Genomic DNA, 18,567 nt, shown 5'->3' with positions numbered 1-18,567 from the left:
CAAGAAATAATATTACTCCCTAAATTTTTCTATATAACGACGAATAATGTTTTTTTAACATCTGGTAATTTTTAAAAATCCAATTAACAGTTTTTTTTTTTAAATAAAAACCTAGAAATTTACTATACCAAAAATTGGTAAACATTTAATTTCGACTAAAGAAAAAATTAAAGTATTAACTTTAAACTTATTTGATTCTTCACAAAATATAGTTGTTGACATTTATATATTTTTTGGGAAAAATAAGATTGACAACATTTCTTACAAAAAACCAAAACCTACAAAAACTAACTCATACAAATTATTTTTTACTAAAGTATCTTTAGAATAAAAGAAAATAATTTACTTTCTGAATCTAATACAAAATGTTCCTATTAATATTTTTTAAAGCTATCTACAATTAAGAGAAAAATAAAAAATTGCTAAAAAAATTATTAAGAATTACTAAAAACTAAAATTTTAATTAAATATCTTGAGATTAAAAAAAAATACTGACTTCAAAGTTGTTTCATGCCGTAGAAAAAGTGTGGTTACATTTTTTTATATTTAAAGATAGTGTTTTTCTACACAAATATAATATTGATTTAATTCCTCAAATGATTTTCCACAGAAAACAATTTAAAATCCAAATGTTTGATTCCGATTTCTCTTAATAATAAATTTGACTTCACAAATATTTTTAAATATTTAACTGGTACAAATGGGAATAAAATAAGATTAAAACACTTTCTCAAGAACCAGCAGAGATATCGACTTGAAATAAATTTTGTTTAACAGATAATTCACGAAAAATAAGTTTTTTTGTCATTTGGTCAAATATTTAGAAAAAAACGAATTGAACGTTATTTCTTTATTTAAAAAAAGCAACAAAAAATTGTAAAATTTAAATCTGTAAAAAATTAACTTTGACTCCAAAATCTTGAGACAAAATAAAGATTATTCAAAACTTATTTTTTTACAACTATATTTTTGTCAATTTTTGGTAAAACTTTTTAAAAAAATACCAATTAACTGTTTAGACAAAAAAAAATTAAAAAAAAAAACTTAAAATAGCACACTAATTTAAAGGTCTTAAAAATTCGAGAAAAAAAGCTTTAACTTCGATTGCGTGCTTTTACAAACAAAATATCATTTAAAAGGACATTAATAGGATGTTATAAATGTGGGTCACTTCTCAGCCTCTTTTTATAGTTAAATAATTGTTAAAAAATTATTTAAAGTAATATTTTCAAAATGATTCACAAATTATTTCACAAAATCAATTTTTTTTTATAATAAAAATCAAAATAATTCTATTCAGCACAGTTTACCAAATACAAATAAAATAAACTAATTTTTTTTTATTAAATTGCAGCTTGTAACGAAAGCGCAAATTTAATTATCCTTTTTGAATAATTACAATTTTCCTAAATATTGTATCGATATTTTGAACTAAAAGTTAATTATAGTATTTTAAATCTATTCCAATCAATGATAACAAATCAATATAAAATTTCTTTCTTTAATTTAATTTCGGATAAAGCGTTGTTTGGTCATTTCTTTATAATTTTTAAAATTTAACTAGTTCCAAAATTTGTAAAATAACAAAATGTTGTGGATCAATACCTCAGATTGTCAAATTCATAAAAATAAAATATTTGACACAAGTTCAGAACGCCATTTTAACAAAAAATGATGATTTTCAAAACCAATAAAAAAATGTCTTTTATTTAAAACTTTTAAGATTAAAAATAAAATTTTAATATCCTAATAAATAAATATCTATACAACTTATTAGAAATAAAAAATATCGATTGTTGTTAAAATTTGTAACCATAACTTTTTGAGATTTAATTTCTATTTAAATATAAGAAAATTCCGTAGATATAAAAATAAACTATTGATCAAAATTTTCATTTCATTGGATGAAATTGATAAACAAAATTTTGCTACACTGTTCTTGATTTCTCTTGATAACATAGTTTAAATAACAGTGAACATGGTCTAAGCTCAATTCCAATTTGTATTTGTTTTTGTTTTCGATTTGAATGCATTTCCAATAGAGAAATGAATTTTCGTATAAACAACTAAAAAAAACCTAATAATTCCAAAACAACAAAATCAATTTGCAACATTTTATTTTTTTGAACTTTCCATTGATGTATTTCCTAAGAATTGATTCGAATTGAATTTCCAATCTGCAAATACCTCCGTTATATAAATCTACCATATAGACACATAATCCATTTCAATTTGAATGCGAAAATAAACAGAGAATCCGCAATTAATCAAACAAATGCTCTTCTCACCACCCATTTTAACAAAAAAAAGTTGCAAAATAAAAACTACTCCCACCAAGGAAAATGAAAAATCGTCCTGTTCGAGTATAGTATATGCGTTTCGATCTTCTTGTCGCTCCTGGCAGGCCAATTTCCATGGAACATAAATCAGGAGGAACCATATATACTTGGTATTCGCTATTTTAAAGTTTTCCACTGTAAAAAGGTTTACAACGTAGCTACAAGACAATTTCAATTTTACATTGGACTTTTTCATAGTTATACACATAGCTTCTGAGTGACTTAAAACCTTGTCAAAATGGTTAATTTTGAATCTGCGTGCAATTTTTAAGGGATTATGGAAAATGTAATTACAAAAAAAAACAGAATATTCGACACCATTAAATGCCTTTCTGCACAACTACGCACTTACGAAGCCAAGGCCTCAAGCATCAGCATCCTTGGGTTTACTGATACATAGCTTAAGAACTTTTATGTACTTTCTACCATTGCATTGCACGAATGTATACAATTCGATATGCATATACATAAAATTGACGTCAATCAATAAAATAATGCCGTTTGAAATAGTGCATCCAGGAAAAATTGTCCTTTTTTCAATTCAAATCCTATCACCCTCACATCTTAACACCCCCTCAAGAAACCAATTTTTTTAAATCATATTGCTCCTTAGATTAATGGCAAAATTAATCATCGACCAAAGCCAACCCCATCACGTACATTATATTTGATTAGATTTGTTTCAATATTTTTGTGTTCACCTTTCTAAAGCAAATAAAAATATAGGAAAATCCATTTATATGCGACTTAGGTGGTGTCACATTCAACAACATCACGAACGCGCAACAGGCATCCTTCTCAAACTTTGATGTCAAGGCAATCAAAATATCTACTGTTTGCTTCTTAAGTTTTGGGGTGTGATTTTTTTTTAGAGGTGATGATGGTGATGATGATGGCTAAGCATTATTTCCAAGGGTTAGAAGTTGTTGGAAGCCTTGGGTAGACGACTTCTTTATTAGGGTCTCTCATCACCTAAAAGTTAAAGTTTTTTGTTTTAATTTTGAGTCGTTCGTTGTTCATAGACTTTGCAGGGAAGGTCTTTAATGTGTTCATTTGTTTATGATATTATACAAAATTTAAATGACTCAGGTCACAGAAGAAGTTCGTGAAAGAAGAAACTTTAGCCTCTTCTAATCCTTCTAAGTGGGTTTCATAGTTTTCAAAGATTTTAATCTAAAAATTTTGTTGTTTTGTTTTATTCTTAAAGGAGGACTCACCGAATTAGGTTGAAATTCCAAAAGTTGTATTGTTTAAGTTTTGAATAATCCTTTTTTTATTGTTTAGTACTTTTTTTTTGCAAATTTTGTTTGTTCACTTTCAAAATATTTTCTTTTTTAGAATTTTTGTTTTAAATATTTTTCTTTTTTCAAATTTTTTGATTAAGTCAACACTTCACTTCTTTTTCAACTTAAACTTAAATCATAAATAAAACACAATAATATTTTTTGCACAATAATTTTATTTTAAATTTCAATAGCAAGTGTTAAATCTTGGAATAACAACCGTTAGACCGTACTATTTTCCGTTGAAACGATGTACAATCCACGGAGTATCTCAGCGAACTGAAGTTATATTCCGGATTATTATCCTGTGAATAAAGAGAAACATACAAAACCCATCATCGCCTTGCCATCATGTTGCCTAGAACTTCAGGATGCTATCCCGAAATATTCCCTCTTCATCTAATCACATACATATGTATATAGACCGTTAACTGTTGCAAAAACAGCAAGGACAATAGCACACTGATTATACAATACAAAAAGCTCCCAAGAGATGGCACTGTTTTTGCTGAATTTCGGTCATAGTCGTATTTTGCATTTATTCGTTATTTTAAGCTCTTTGAAAATATTTCCCCAGGGCTATATTGCGCATGATTCAGCAGGATTCTCGACTCGATGGTCTTCTATTTATCGCTGATTATTCACTTATCATTCGTAATTTTCCCCCCCAAAAATGGGCTCTTTGATAATAAGCAATCCCAACCAAAATCAGCACCAAGCATCACCCAGACAATAGGTATAAAACTTTTAGTTTGCAGATGGAGCTAGAGGTGCAGCTGATGAGGCTGGAGCTATAGCTGGAACTTGGACTGGAGCTGGCGCTTTAGTGTTCTGTTCAATTGTATACGTCCTCAGATGGATATAATAAAAAAAAAAAACATTCAGATTCGTTTGAGAGAATATACTCGTTTTAGTGTGGCTATGGCTGCAACCTTGATCTGTACTGCGTGTTATATAATTTAAGGTATGGGACGTAATTTTCAATTTGCACATTGATATGGCGATGTTGATAATGATGATGATGATGACATTGACGTAAGATACAGATACTGATGATGATGTGAATTTAATAAGTCGAAATATATTAAGGAAGGTCAGAGGCAATGCCATTGCAATACTGTGTTGCGTTTTATGTTACATTCTGCGGGGCTATCATCACATCATTGTCGCTCGTGGTGCGTCGTAGGGTTGCGGAGGGGGCATTTATGAAATTCTTGCCAAGGAATTTATGACCATCATATGCTCTTTATAGACGACAATATGGATTGGGTATGGGTAATAAATTGAATTGTCAGGTTGACATAGTTGTTATCTTAAAGCTCATAAATATATATTCTGTACAATATACTATATATTACATATAGATAAATATATGTGCATATATCATAGTTTTTATTATTAATCGACCTGTTGCTTATACATACATACGAACATTGAATTGGACTATGGTATTATATCAGTGCAAATTTATGGATGCCTTCCTACAATGTATAAGAATGGATATACATACATACAAAGATATATTTATTCGTACTTGGAATTATTGTATTTTTGCGAACAAAAATATTTACGAGCAACTCACTTTAATGAAGCACATACCAAAGTGGACGACGAGTATATAAGAAGTGGGTGGATGCTCAATTTTGATCTGAGATAAGCAGATGACAGAGATTCTTTTGTGATATTTTGAATTGGATTAGATCATTTCAATCACCCAATCACAAACAAAATCCTTATACAAAGATATCAAGGTCCTTACTCAGATTTTTTTATATTGTATTATATGTATTCATGATTTTCTCAACATGCCTTTTGACTTAGTCGTTAGGACCAACAGATTTCCTGACTATTAAACTATGAGATACTTATTTTTTATGGTATTTGGATCAAATTAATTGACGAGAATTGGATCTAATTTCACGTTACAGCTCAAGAATTGAGAAAATATGAGCACATCTACCAGTTTATAGTTATGTATATACAACGAGGAAATTTTATTGACCCTAAAAACCACGTATTTTACTCTAAATTTTTAGGCATTTCTTTCAGAAATATACATACTGTTGTACTTAGTACTTTGATTGAATAAATGGAAAAATGTCAAAAGTTTTAAAGAATTGGCCAAGAACAAGTAAGATTTTATTTTTCGTCTGCTATACCCCAGCTTAAAATTAGTTAAACAAATGTCTTGATAATGAAAACAAACTATTTATTCAATCCATCCAAAATACCCACTGATGCCCTTGCAAAAACACAGCACGTAAAACTCTTTCAAACGAATTTTAATTTAAATAAATAATTCCTTTTTAATTCTTACGATATGTCAAAAAATCGGTAAAATTTTTCTAATATACAGTAATATTAACCACATTTCAAAAGCAAATTCAATAAAATAAAAGTTCCATATGTGAGGTCAATTTTAATAAATTTCAAACACAAAATTGATGCAAAGACTTAAAGTAGAAACCATTGTAAAAATAATAACGGTATCATTTACGGCGTATTGTAATGGGTTTTTCAATGCGTGGTTTTATTTAAAATTTATAACTATTTTTAAAAATTAATAACATAACGAAAAATAGTTTTAGAAAATTTAATAGCCATAATTTCTCACACAAAAATGTATTAACTTCCCATGAGAAGTATTGCAATCGGTCCAATTTGCTGAATTAAACATTTTACTATATCTCCACGTTTGAAGGTCCCTAAAAGTCTTAATAAGAGATTTTTAGAGAGATGTCTGTGCGTGCGTGTGTATACGTACGTTCTTACAGCCGTACATTCAAGAAGATTTTTTGTTGTCCATATCTCAGAAACCAGTGGAGATGTCGACTTCAAATACATTTTGATATATATGTAGATAATAATGCAGAAAGATGCATAAATAAATAAATAAATTGGGTGGCGCAACAGTCCGTTGGGAACCAGGGCCTAGTGACTTAGAACTCTCTACCATACCTGTGTGCGAGTACTGTTGTCAGGAATGGAAGGGATCTACAATTTTAGGCCAAATTCGAACGGTTTATTTGAGAAAGCACTTTTTCATGACAAGAATTACTCTTGAAGGATTTGTCAATTCTTCGCAGAGGCAGTACCTACCCGCGAAATTATTTTTTTTTTTAAATTAAGGTGGCACAGGCAGGGACTTAAGCCAAGACCCTTGCATGACAGCCCAACGCACCAACCATCATGCCACGGATGCATAAAGGATTCTTAAAAAAAATTTAGCGGGTATTTTTTAACACAAAATATCTCACTATTCAATAAAGCTAGCGACTTTAATAAAATTTTATATTATATTTATATTGTGACGACTTTTAGAATTTATATTATATTTATATAATATAACTAATAGTTTTAAAATAAGTTCAACTATAGGTTATACAAAAAATGAAAACAAAATTCTCACCTCCAATATCTTAAAAATAACGTTTTTGAGATTAGGTAAAATTTTGAGAAAAATCAAATCAACAGTTTATTTACAAAAAATAAAACTTAAACAAAAACATTACAAAAAGTTCGTTTAATTTGATTTTCGGAATAAATATCTTTAAAGATAAAAAAAATTAAAGATATTGGCTTCAAACTAATTTCGTCTGATAAAAACATTGTTTTCAATATCCAGTAAAATTTTGGGAAAGTTCGAATTGACAGTTTTCACAAAAAATAAAAACATATAAACACCAAAACTTGGCAAAAATTGATTTTGGACTTTTTTTTTAAATGTATGATATTGGCTTTGAACTTATATCATTTAATACTGGGTTATTTTAAGCTATTGTCTTTTTGGCAACACTAATTTAAACAGCTGACGCACGTTTCGTGTTTTGTTTCACTGTCAAACATCTTCAATTTGGTATATAATATAACCATGAATCGTCTTACAAACGAACAACGCTGGTAATTTATTGAATTTTATTATCAAAATGCGTACTCAGTTAAGAAAGTTCATCGCGCGCTTCTTCTATTTCCACTGTGTTCAGCGACGAAGCTCATTTTTGGCTCAATGGGTATGTAAATAAGTAGAATTGTGGATTTGGAGTGAATATCAGCCAAAAGCATTGCAAGAGCTACCAATGCTGCCAGAAAAAGTCACAGTTTGGTGCGGTTTATGGGCTGTTGGCATCATTGGAAAGTGCTTCTTCAAAGGGGATGCGAATCGTAACGAAACTGTAAATGGTGAGCGCTACCGTCAGTTAATATCCAACTTTTGTTTGCCCAAAATGCAAGAGCTTGACTTGCATTGTTCGGTGAATATTTTATTTCACGTGCGATTTAACCCCTTTAGACTATTTTTTGTGGGGCTACGTTAAAGCTCATGGCTATACAGACAAGCCCGCTTCAATTGACGCATTAGAAGACAATATTGTAGCATTTATTTGTGAGATACTGGCTGAAATGTTGGAAATAGTATGCCAAAATTGGATTAAGCGGATTGACCATTTGAGGCACAGTCAAGGTCAATATTTGCATGAAATAATCTGCACTGTATGTCACCCTATATAAAATATAGTATTCGACACTCAAAAAATGTTTCATAAAAATACAACAGTCAATTTTTTCATACAAATTGAAATGTACAAAAAATAGTACGGACAATTGGTAAAATTGATATTCGATTCTCGATATCTCATGAATAATTAAAGGTATTCTTATCAAAATGATTTGATTATGTATTAAATTATATTGCTAACGTATGATATTGTTCTTACAAAAATCCCATCTGTATTTGTATATATAAGAAATTTTAAAGAAATTCTGTAATGACCTTAAATTTTTAAAAATTTCTTTTTGTCTAAAGACTAACAAAAAAAGTTTTATAAATCAAACTGTTTTATCATAAGCAAAATATTGTTGGTAATTTTTAGTCAATCTTTTAAAAAATACAACTGACAATTTTAATTAAAAAAAAACACGAGAACCTACAAAAACAACAAAAAAAATTAAGAAATGGTTTTTGACTCATGTATTAATAGAACAAAGAAAAGTATTGACTTCAAATTATTTATCTCACACAAAATATTGTTTGGAATATTGTGTAAAAGTTTTAAGCAAGGATGACGATTTTCTAGGGTAGGAAGTTATCAGTGTAGGTTGGGTTGCAGCCTCGTTTTTGTTATTTTTTTTTTTCGAAAATCGTTAAAAAAGTTTTTTTTTCTTTAATTAATTGTTTTACATATAAACATTGTTTAGAAATTTTTTGGTATTCACTTATTTAATTCCTAAAAATATGCGTTTTACATCAAAAATTTGTTGAAAACAATTGACCTGGTTAAAAAATAAAAAAGAATTATACATTTTTGATCAGTAGGCATTATTTATAAATTACAAATTCAGAAAAATGCATTTTTTAAACTTAATAAGTCAAATTAAGAGAAAAGTTAGAGCAAAGGTGGCCTATTTTTTTAGAAACTTCAAATGGAAGTGAAAAAAATGACTGTCGAGAAACTGCTTAAAATCATAATTTTCAAGTGTGAACTAATCACAACTTCAGGAATTCTGTTGTAAAGATTTTGTAGTATTGACATGGACATTGTCTTTCACGTGAACCTAATTAAAAAAGTCTAATGGTATTCAATCACAAAATCTCGTAAGTCGATTGTGATCACTTTTTCGAGAAATATGTAACACGGTCACGAAACTTTTCTTGAAAAATTGTGATTTTTTCCTTACTTATATGGCACGTACATAGATTCACACCGTCTTGATGAATCTCGATATTAATTCACGTCGCACATGTTTTCCATTCTTCTTATTTCACTTACTTGTTTCAACAGCTAAAATTTGTCAGTATTGTCAGCCAAGATGCTACTTCAAGATGACTCAAAACTGCTCTAGTCTTGCGTACTATCACTATATAATTGTCACCATGTAATCAATTGTAACAATATCAATGAGATCTTGGAGCGTTTAGCGTCCCATTTTTTTAATATTTTGATACCTTTTCGGAAATGAGAAAGTTATCAGATTCATCAACTTTTATCTCTTTAATTTAAAAAGATTATTTGTCTCAGTTTTTACAAGGCTCTAACTTTATTTTCCGTGAATGTATGCCCTTTAAATGTGGTATCGGATGTGTTTGATGTAAGCTCACTTCGAACTGTTAACTCGGTTTAAAAGTTCAAGTGAGTTGTTGTCTTTGAAATAAATTTAAGTCTTTAACCGGAAAAATGACTTCAGGCAGATTCTGTAACGTTTAAAACTTACCTTAGTTCAACATTTGAACTTGATACCAATATTAATTGTTCTTCCCTAGAAAACCTCTAGAAACACTATATTGTTGTAGTTGTATTGATCCGAATACAATACTAGTTATGTTACTGATATCTAAAAATATGAATAAATTTAAAAACAAAACACTTGTTTTTCTAATCGGGTGTAATATCCCGTTGAAATTTTTATTTTTATTTTTATTTTTCTTTATATTTTGTTTTTCTTTTCCTTGAATGACATTTAATAAATCGTTTCCTTTCTGTTTCTTTATAATGATTCTATTTTTGTTTTAAATGTATAACACGTTAAGAACTACAAAAAATGTATTATCTTTCAACTAGAATGCAATGTTAAATCCTTTATTTGTTATTATTATTATTTGTATGACAATTTTTGATCTAAATATAATCTACTTATGAATAAAAGAAACACATACAATTATTATTCTTATTTTTATGTTTTTTTGTTAAACATTCATCATATATTTTTCAATATAATCATTAATTGCTTTTATTCAAAATCCATTGGTGTATTTAATTTAATTAAATTTAATGTATGTAGATATAATATTATGTATGTATAATAAATAACAAAAATATTGTTTTTTTAATATTTGAACAATTTATTAAGGTTGTACAAAGGTAGGTTTATGCAGGTATTTTTTTTAAAAAAGATTCTAATTATAAAAAGGCGAATGAAAATGATAAAAATATATTTAAATATTTAAAATTGAGAAGAAAAAACAAAACTAAACAACAATATATTGAGTTCCATGTATAGTTCGGACAATTATATTTTTGATAACAACATTTATAGTTTATTTATTTAAATTTTTTTTTGTTTGTATACTGTTTTTGTTTCTGTTGAAATTGAAGAAAATTTTCATTCGGAATAGTTTAAAACTATACACAAAACTATGTTTTTATTTTTTAAATGCATACACAAATTAATTTTACTTTATTTGACAAATTTAATGAGTAAAATTCCATTATTACATAGCATGATGTTAATGATATACCTATTCCGGCAGAAGGAACTTTTATCTATTGTTGGTATATGATTTATTTCATTTTTGAACTATTTATGTATGTATAATATCTTTTTATGAATGTTTGTTTTTATTTTTTTTTTTGAAGGATTTCAATACATTGTTGAAAACATTTATTATTGCTCAGATTCAGTTGATCAAAATAGTATTTTTTTTTGTTTTATATTATATTATTGTTTTATATCAAGTCAATGTAGTTACAATGTTTTGAGTAATATTTTTATTATCAATAAAAAAATGACGTCAATATTTTATTATTATTTTAAATTATTAATATAATGTTATTTAAATGATTTATCAATTCCTGATTTAAGTAATTATATTCTGTTAACCTGAAAATAGAAAATTGTTGTGAAAACATTTGATTTTAAATTAAATTTACTAAAATAATTGAAATATTTTTAAAATAAAACAATACAATAAGGAGAAATAAGTAAAAGATAACATTTAATATTAATTTGATGTACTTCATTATAATCGAAAATTAAACAAGCAGTGATATTGACTTTATGTTAAATAAAAATTTGCATTAAATAATTCTTTGAATCGTTTTTTACTAAAACAATTATTTTTTTAATTTGGTTGGTCCTAAATACTTCAAGAACCAATAACGCTATCAGATTCTTTTAAGTTTTTATAAATAAAAAAACACACATTGTTTATTTTAGGAACAAAAAATGTTCTTACTTGCAAAATAATTCCATACAATAAATGATAAAGCTTTTGACACACAAACAATTTTAAGTAATAAATAGTTTTTTTTTTACTATATTTTTTAAACCTTCAGTTTTTTTTGGATAAACCCAAATGTGGTATGAAATACAAGTTTTATGACGAGGTTTCCGAAGAAGGTCTTAAAATGTAACTGTTTTTTTTTTGTGTCACATAAATAGGGACAAGATATTAATTTACCTGTAAGACCGTTTAAAGCAAACTGGTTTAATTGAATGGATTGAAATGATTTTTAGTAATGTGTGCTGCCTCCTGATTTCTTAACTATTGTCGTCCTTCTTCATAGACCTTTCTTGAAAGCCATCCCCGAGACATTTTAAATGATGTTTTGGTCACGAAAATATGGGAGCCATGGTAATAGGTTAACATTGAATCCAGGCTTTTATTGTCATTGCGGTATGTATACGTAAATAATTCAGAAAGCTGCGGAAAAGATCGTTCCAGAATCGATTTTTAAGTGATTGCCGTCATTTTAGAGCTTTGAAAATCCAGTTCCACGGCCCATTACATGACCTCTTTTGCTGTGTTATTTTTAAAGATATATTTCTTCCTTTCTTAAATCATGGATATAGCAGCTAATTAAATCAGGTCCGTTCAAATTAAATTGTTTTCATCTGAAAAGACTACGGCAGCCCAAACTCGATTCCACCTTATGGGATTATTTGCGAAATTAAGGCGTTGGCTTGCGTGGTGTCGATTTACCCCAACTTATGCCTTGATGTTACGTATGAAAAGCAATGAAATTATGTAGCTTTCTTGACTCTTCCGTTGTTGTTTTTTTTTCCATACCTTTCTGGGTCTTTAAGGTAGTTGTACATAACATTGGAACTGCTTCTAATTTTGCTGGGTATAAAATGGATGGTTTTGCCAATATTCTGGTAACCTTGAATTTGGCCTATTTCCTCCTTGGTTTGACCCTTACCTCTACCCATACTTTTGATTCTGTCAAATTTATATTCGTACTAAGCTCCAAAACAATCAGAGTATTATTTTATCTGATTTAAAACACGTTAATAGGTTAATTTATATCTCGTCCCTATTCCGGTGACACAAAAAAAAGGTACTTTTTATGACCTACTTCGAAAAAACGCCATAAATCTTGTATTTATCAACTTAATCCAACATAATTTTTGCAATACAAATTCAATCGTTCATTCCACAGTTGGGCTTTTTCTAAAAACCATAAGGGTTTAAAAAATAACGTCAAATAAAAAACGAACAAAACTTGTCCCTATCCCTGTGATACTAAGTGTATTTGCAAAGAGTGATTTTGAACTCGAATATTATACGTACAAATAAAGATATTGAATAAAAGCTGATTCCATCTAATGAAAAACTTTATAGAATTTTTTGAAAAATCTAAAGAAAATTTACTAAATCCACCTATGTATGTAAGTTCTTGATTTTTTTAATTTCAAATTGATTTCCGTCAGATTTAGCTGGGTTTTCATTTGTAATTTTTTCAAGAGCTGTCACTTTTCACCATTATCAATAAAAGGAAATTATTTTGTACCAGATAACAAATATAAAATAATTGCTCAACCTGACGACTGTCGAACTTTAAATTAGTGGTTCTATTTTAAAACCCGTTGTTGATTGTGGACTTCACCTTAATGTCAAGTTTTTTTTTTCATTTCACCATAGATTTCTCAATTTCAGACTAATTAAATTTAAATTATGGAAAGATACGAAATCGAGTAACGAGTTAAAATTAATCATCCAAGAGTGATTGTCGAAAAACTTGAAAGAGTGATTGCTTGGTGAAGTTTATCAGCAGGCCGTATTTTTTTCGAAATGAGGCTGGTCGGGGATTTGCTTTGAATATGGTGTGCAATATCGTGAGATGATAACGAACTTTGTACCTATAGCCCAAATTGGAAGATATGTATAATAATTACTTCCAACAGGACGGTACCACTTGCCGCTAACGAAACAATGGCTCAATAATAATCAACAGTAATCTCACGTGGCAGAGATGTCAATTGGTTGCCAATATTATTTGATTTGATACCGTTGAACTTCTTTTTTTTTTTTGGCTATTTGAAAGAAAAGGTGTACGTCGATAAGCCAGAATTAATTGAAGACCTAAAGGAAAACATAATTTGGCACATACATACATACATGATATATAACCTAATTCATGCCTCAGCGTCTCATCGAAAATTTGGACCATCGTATGCATTGTGCTGCCCGGATCGCAGTGGCCATTTGGCCGTATTTTGTTCCTGACAAAAAATAAAACGAAATGACAAGAAATTCCTTACTTAAATACGATATTCTTTTTTTAAATCTTTTGACACATTTTGATATCTCCTTTTTTAATGCATCCATTCGATTATCAAAACTATAAAGGAAAATAAGACATAAAGTGAGATACGAGATAAAATGGTGAGAAGTGGAAATCAATCGCTCCAAAAGATTACGAACATTTTTCAAGTAGTAATCAAGTAATATTGAAAATATTTCGGTTTTTATGAAAACCTTTCTTACAAAAAAAAACATTTTGTAATTCCAATGAATGAAGCGTTTTTGTTGGTTTAACTTGCCATAGAATAAAATATCACACCTATAAAATTGACAGCTGCCTAAACATTCGGCTTATAAAAATTACACCTTAAATTGGAAAGCCATATATTTTAATTCCAATAAACAAACAACTTCCATTCATAAAGTATTTTAAGATACAGCTTAATTACGAGTCAATCACTATTAAAAATTAATTATAAAGAAGGTAATAATATTATTAATAATAATACAGAGGTTAACTTACCTTAAACACTTAAATATATATATTTTTGTTTATATATAAAAATGTATAATGTTCAAAAATTTTCCGTCACAATTTTTAATCCGTTTTTAAATCCTTTCAGTACTTATCCGCTAAATTCCGAACGATTGTTTGATGCAAATATTTTTATTTTGTGTTAATTTAGTTTCAGTTTTTGGTGGTTTTATTCGACTCAGGTTAATTCTTATGTCGTCTCGACCGGAACATTGCTTTCGGCCTCAGGCACTGCTGCCCATACTCCGCTACCAGAGCGAGTCTTACGGGCCTGTACAATGCCATCCATTATATCCAGCTGTAGATTATGTATACTACCACGATGGTCTGTCAAAGGAGGGCCCTGGAATCCACTTCCACGTCGACTGTAAAATTAATTTTTTTAAAGAAATGACAATAGGTGGTAATTTTGGGAGATTTATCCCCTTACCTTAATGAGATCGGTACACCAGATATAGATTCCCTTCTGTTTCTTCCAAATAAGGGGGCACAAGCTGAAATTGTCACAACCGAATGTCTACGACCGCCAGCAGCCGGATTCTGTTTTTGTGACAATGTTGCTAAAAATTCGACATCCTTGCAACTTAGAGTATTGCATTCGCCCCCAGCTTCAGATAAACGACGCACCTGACTAGCCGTTATACCTTCTGTTATTTGTAAGGACGGCAACGAGTGTTTTCGCCTTTGTTGCATGTCCGGAAATGGACACAAAAGGAACGGATTGACCGGTGAATCAGAATCTGAATTATTATCATCGCTGGTCGATTTTTTTCTTTGTTCTGCTGAATCGGCCTCATCATCGTCAGCCACATTTGTCTCTTCCACCACAATAAGTGGCTCTTGTGCGCTTATGTTAAAAACTGGAGTAAATGAAGCTCGTCGCATTTTGTTGTGTTTATTTTTGTCTTCCTTCTTTTTTGTAATGATCAAATCGATTGTCCTTAAAGTAGAAAATAAAAAGAGATAAAATAAATAAAATATGTACTTATTTTAAAATGAGTAAAAACTATACGAAAATATGATTTTTGAATGATAAATTTACATTTCAAAATAAACCCTTTGAATCGCTTTCATAACGATATGATTGTAAGTTCTCTTTGCTTTGTGAAGCAGAACTTGGAAATACGTAGAATAAAGGTTTAAAACTTTCTATCAAAGGTCAAAACGGATATCACAAAAAAAAACATGTCTTTTTGATGATGGTTTCCGACTCTTAGGTCAGTGTTCTCAAAACCGCCCCTCCTCCTTTCAACGACCAGACCAATGGCAACGCCTTTGAATCTCAACCTAAACTATAGTTGAAAAGTTTCTTATTTAAAAACAAAAACATTGTTCGAGTGTGCAAAATAACAATAAATTCCAGAAAAAAAAAAAAAAACAAAAGTGTTGAAGCCTTAAGTGCTTTAGTAATGGTTTGTAAATTATTTACAAAAGTTCTACTTTATGACAAGAAAAATAAATAGAATGAAATTTTCTTTCAGATTATGGTAAGTATTATTCGACCCTCAACCACTCAGTAACAAAAGGAAAAAAAAAAAAGTTTTGTTTTGTAGGTAAACTGTTATGATTCTTAGAATTCCCTTGACAAGTTGAGTAAAGTGCAAAATCATCACACAGAGTGGACTCAGTTACTAAAGAAAACATCATTTTTGAAAGAGATATACGCACCTAAATAAAAGTACCGAGTTTGTATAAGTATATAAATATTTATATTTTGTTTGTAATCTTTAAGTGTTTTGAGTCTATACAAATCTTGGAAGGAATATGCTTGATCGCATATAACAATTTATTCATCAAGTATTGTTCAATGCCATTCTCAAGCTCAATTCAGGACTATACACAGATTTTACAGAAACAGTGAAAGAGCTTACACTATACTCGTATATATTGACGTATCACACTCTTGATGGTCTCTTATAGATTTTGTAAGTACACTTTTGCTTCTACAACCCAAACTTATTATTCTTGTGATTCTAAGGAAATGTTTTCAATTTATTCAGATGTGTGAAAGCTCAAAAAACATAGAAGGCAAAACTAAAACGAACATTTGCTCGCATGTCCTTAATAACATTATCCTTTGTTTAACTGCTACACCTTCCATCTGTTGCATATTAAAACAAACATAACGAAGTTCTTAATGTTAACAAAAAAAAACACTGGTTGTAATAAAGGACCAAAAATACTTACATTCACATATGATACACATTTACAGTACGAAAGGTTTTGTATACGATTTACAATTGTACACTGCGAGTCAATTGAATAGAGACATTGGAAAAAGTTTAATTAATTAACTTATCGAAAGATGATTTAATGTTTGTAAATGGCTTCAAAAATATTAATTTCATTTTTTCAATTCTGTGATTAAGATGTTTCGTTTTGAATATTGTGCTATTAGGGCAGCTGTCACTATTGAAGCTATCATTATTTGGCATTTGATGAATACAAACTACACCATTTCTTAAAATTTACTATATGATCAAAAATAAAAACCAAAGTTTTCAGCTCAGTTCGCGAATTCAAAGAAATGTTCGGGTCGTCGTTAAGCACTTTCTAGGTCGAAAAATAATGAGAATTATGGAGGAATTTGAGCTGTTGGGAAAAGTTAGCCGGTGCGGAATGGAAACCTTAATCACCGCTCAAGAATAACTTAGAATATTTCTACCCTAATCCATAACTCAAGTTAGTCGACTTCTCTTCGATCTTTGAAATTAGGTAGTCTACAAAAGATATTACACTTTATTTTGAAGAACAAATTAGTTATTTTATTATTAAAGTAAGTTAACACATGAACTCAAACCAGTTTACTACCAGCAACATTTCTTCTTCCCGGTTTGGATCCTTTAAACAAATAAGTTAGACCCGTAGTTTCAGGACAATTTTGTCCTGCGAAGCTATACGAATGATAATGTCTATACCAATGCTCCACTTTAAAGATAAAATTAGTGAATTTTTCGATGACATACAGCCAAAAGTGTGCGAATAGGTCGTTGCAAACTTCATAACAAGACAATTGTGTGTCTATCGCTTTTCATTTAATAACATTTTTTGCAATGAAATAAACTCACGATTATTATTTATCCCTTTATTCAACCTTTATTATTTATTCAAAAGAAAGTTTCACTGTTGGCCATATTTCAATTCCTCAACGTAATAATTCGTCACGTAATTATTTACTTGGTAGTACCTGTGGCATGATAGTTAGTGCGATGGTCTTGGGTTCGATCCTTGCCTATGCCACCTAAAGTTTTTTTCACGGGTACTGCCTCTTGCGAGGAATTGACAAATTCCTCAAGAGTAATTCTTGTCATGAAAAGTGACTGCTCAAATTTGTCGATCGGATTCGGCGTAAGACTGTAGGTCCTTTCCATCCCTATCAAGTTGAGAGTTGTCAGTCACTAGCTCTCAAACGGACTGTTGCTCACCCAGTTTATTTGTATTTATTTTAATTATTTACTTGTTTCTATTTAGGTGTCACGTAGTGTTTAGGTAACTAGAAGTAGGTTGTATACGTTAAAATATATCCACGTTGGAATGTTTTCTTCTGTTTTTTTTCTAAATTTGTTATAGTTCGATACTCAATACACATTCATACAAACATTGTTACTATATATGTTGATTGTGATGTAATGGAAGACATGTTATGTCATTTAAAGGAAGAACCCAGAATACATAATTGGGTCAAACGTATCTACATGAGTACCTTTCCTTTTTTTTAAGAACAGTTTGTTGCAAGGATCTGATAAATTGTGAAACATGACATAAGGACTATAAGGAGTAGTTGAAATCTAAGGAGTTTATACTTGTCACAATGTTATGTAAAAATAACTAGAAAATTATAATATATATTTTTCCAGGTCACTTAATAAAATTCCTAAAAACTTCAGTACATATTTGTAATGGTTTCTTTATTATAATTTATTTAAATGTTCCGAATTGTTGTTGAAGCGAGATAAATGAAAAATAATACAAAGAAATTTACTATCAAAATTAAATATAATATTGAAATACATTTTTTTATGTTATGGTTTAAAAAAAAGTTTGTGAATTTTTGATTGTTTCAGTCTCTTTAAAAACATAACATTAAAGTAAGTCAAATAAGCTAAATTTATAAAATTAAGCAATTCACACAATAAACTAAAATTGCAGCAAATTTGCAATTTTTAAAAA

At 29.2% G+C, this 18,567-nt stretch overlaps 2 protein-coding genes across 2 annotated transcripts in view; both read right to left on the bottom strand.

The window, feature by feature from the left end:
- Positions 1 to 3,910, bottom strand: part of LOC129946720 (uncharacterized) — a 143,633-nt gene extending 139,723 nt beyond the window's left edge. The window contains exon 1 of the mRNA XM_056057004.1: positions 3,557 to 3,910. The gene's annotated coding sequence lies outside the window, so the exon portion shown is untranslated. The remainder of the gene's footprint in view (positions 1 to 3,556) is intronic.
- Positions 3,911 to 10,004: 6,094 nt separating this feature from the next.
- LOC129948144 (uncharacterized) overlaps positions 10,005 to 18,567 on the bottom strand; it is a 30,055-nt gene continuing 21,492 nt past the window's right edge. Inside the window, exons 2-4 of the mRNA XM_056059004.1 lie at positions 14,828 to 15,337; positions 14,386 to 14,762; positions 10,005 to 11,215 (exon numbers count right to left, since the gene is read on the bottom strand). Of these exons, the coding sequence (XP_055914979.1) occupies positions 14,588 to 14,762; positions 14,828 to 15,282 (630 nt within the window). The 5' untranslated portion in view covers positions 15,283 to 15,337 and the 3' untranslated portion in view covers positions 10,005 to 11,215; positions 14,386 to 14,587. The remainder of the gene's footprint in view (positions 11,216 to 14,385; positions 14,763 to 14,827; positions 15,338 to 18,567) is intronic.

This window comes from Eupeodes corollae, chromosome 2, assembly GCF_945859685.1.
Source record: "Eupeodes corollae chromosome 2, idEupCoro1.1, whole genome shotgun sequence".
NCBI lineage: Eukaryota > Metazoa > Arthropoda > Insecta > Diptera > Syrphidae > Eupeodes > Eupeodes corollae.
The sequence above is the reverse complement of the archived record's forward strand: the minus strand, read 5'-3'. Positions and strand labels throughout refer to the sequence as shown.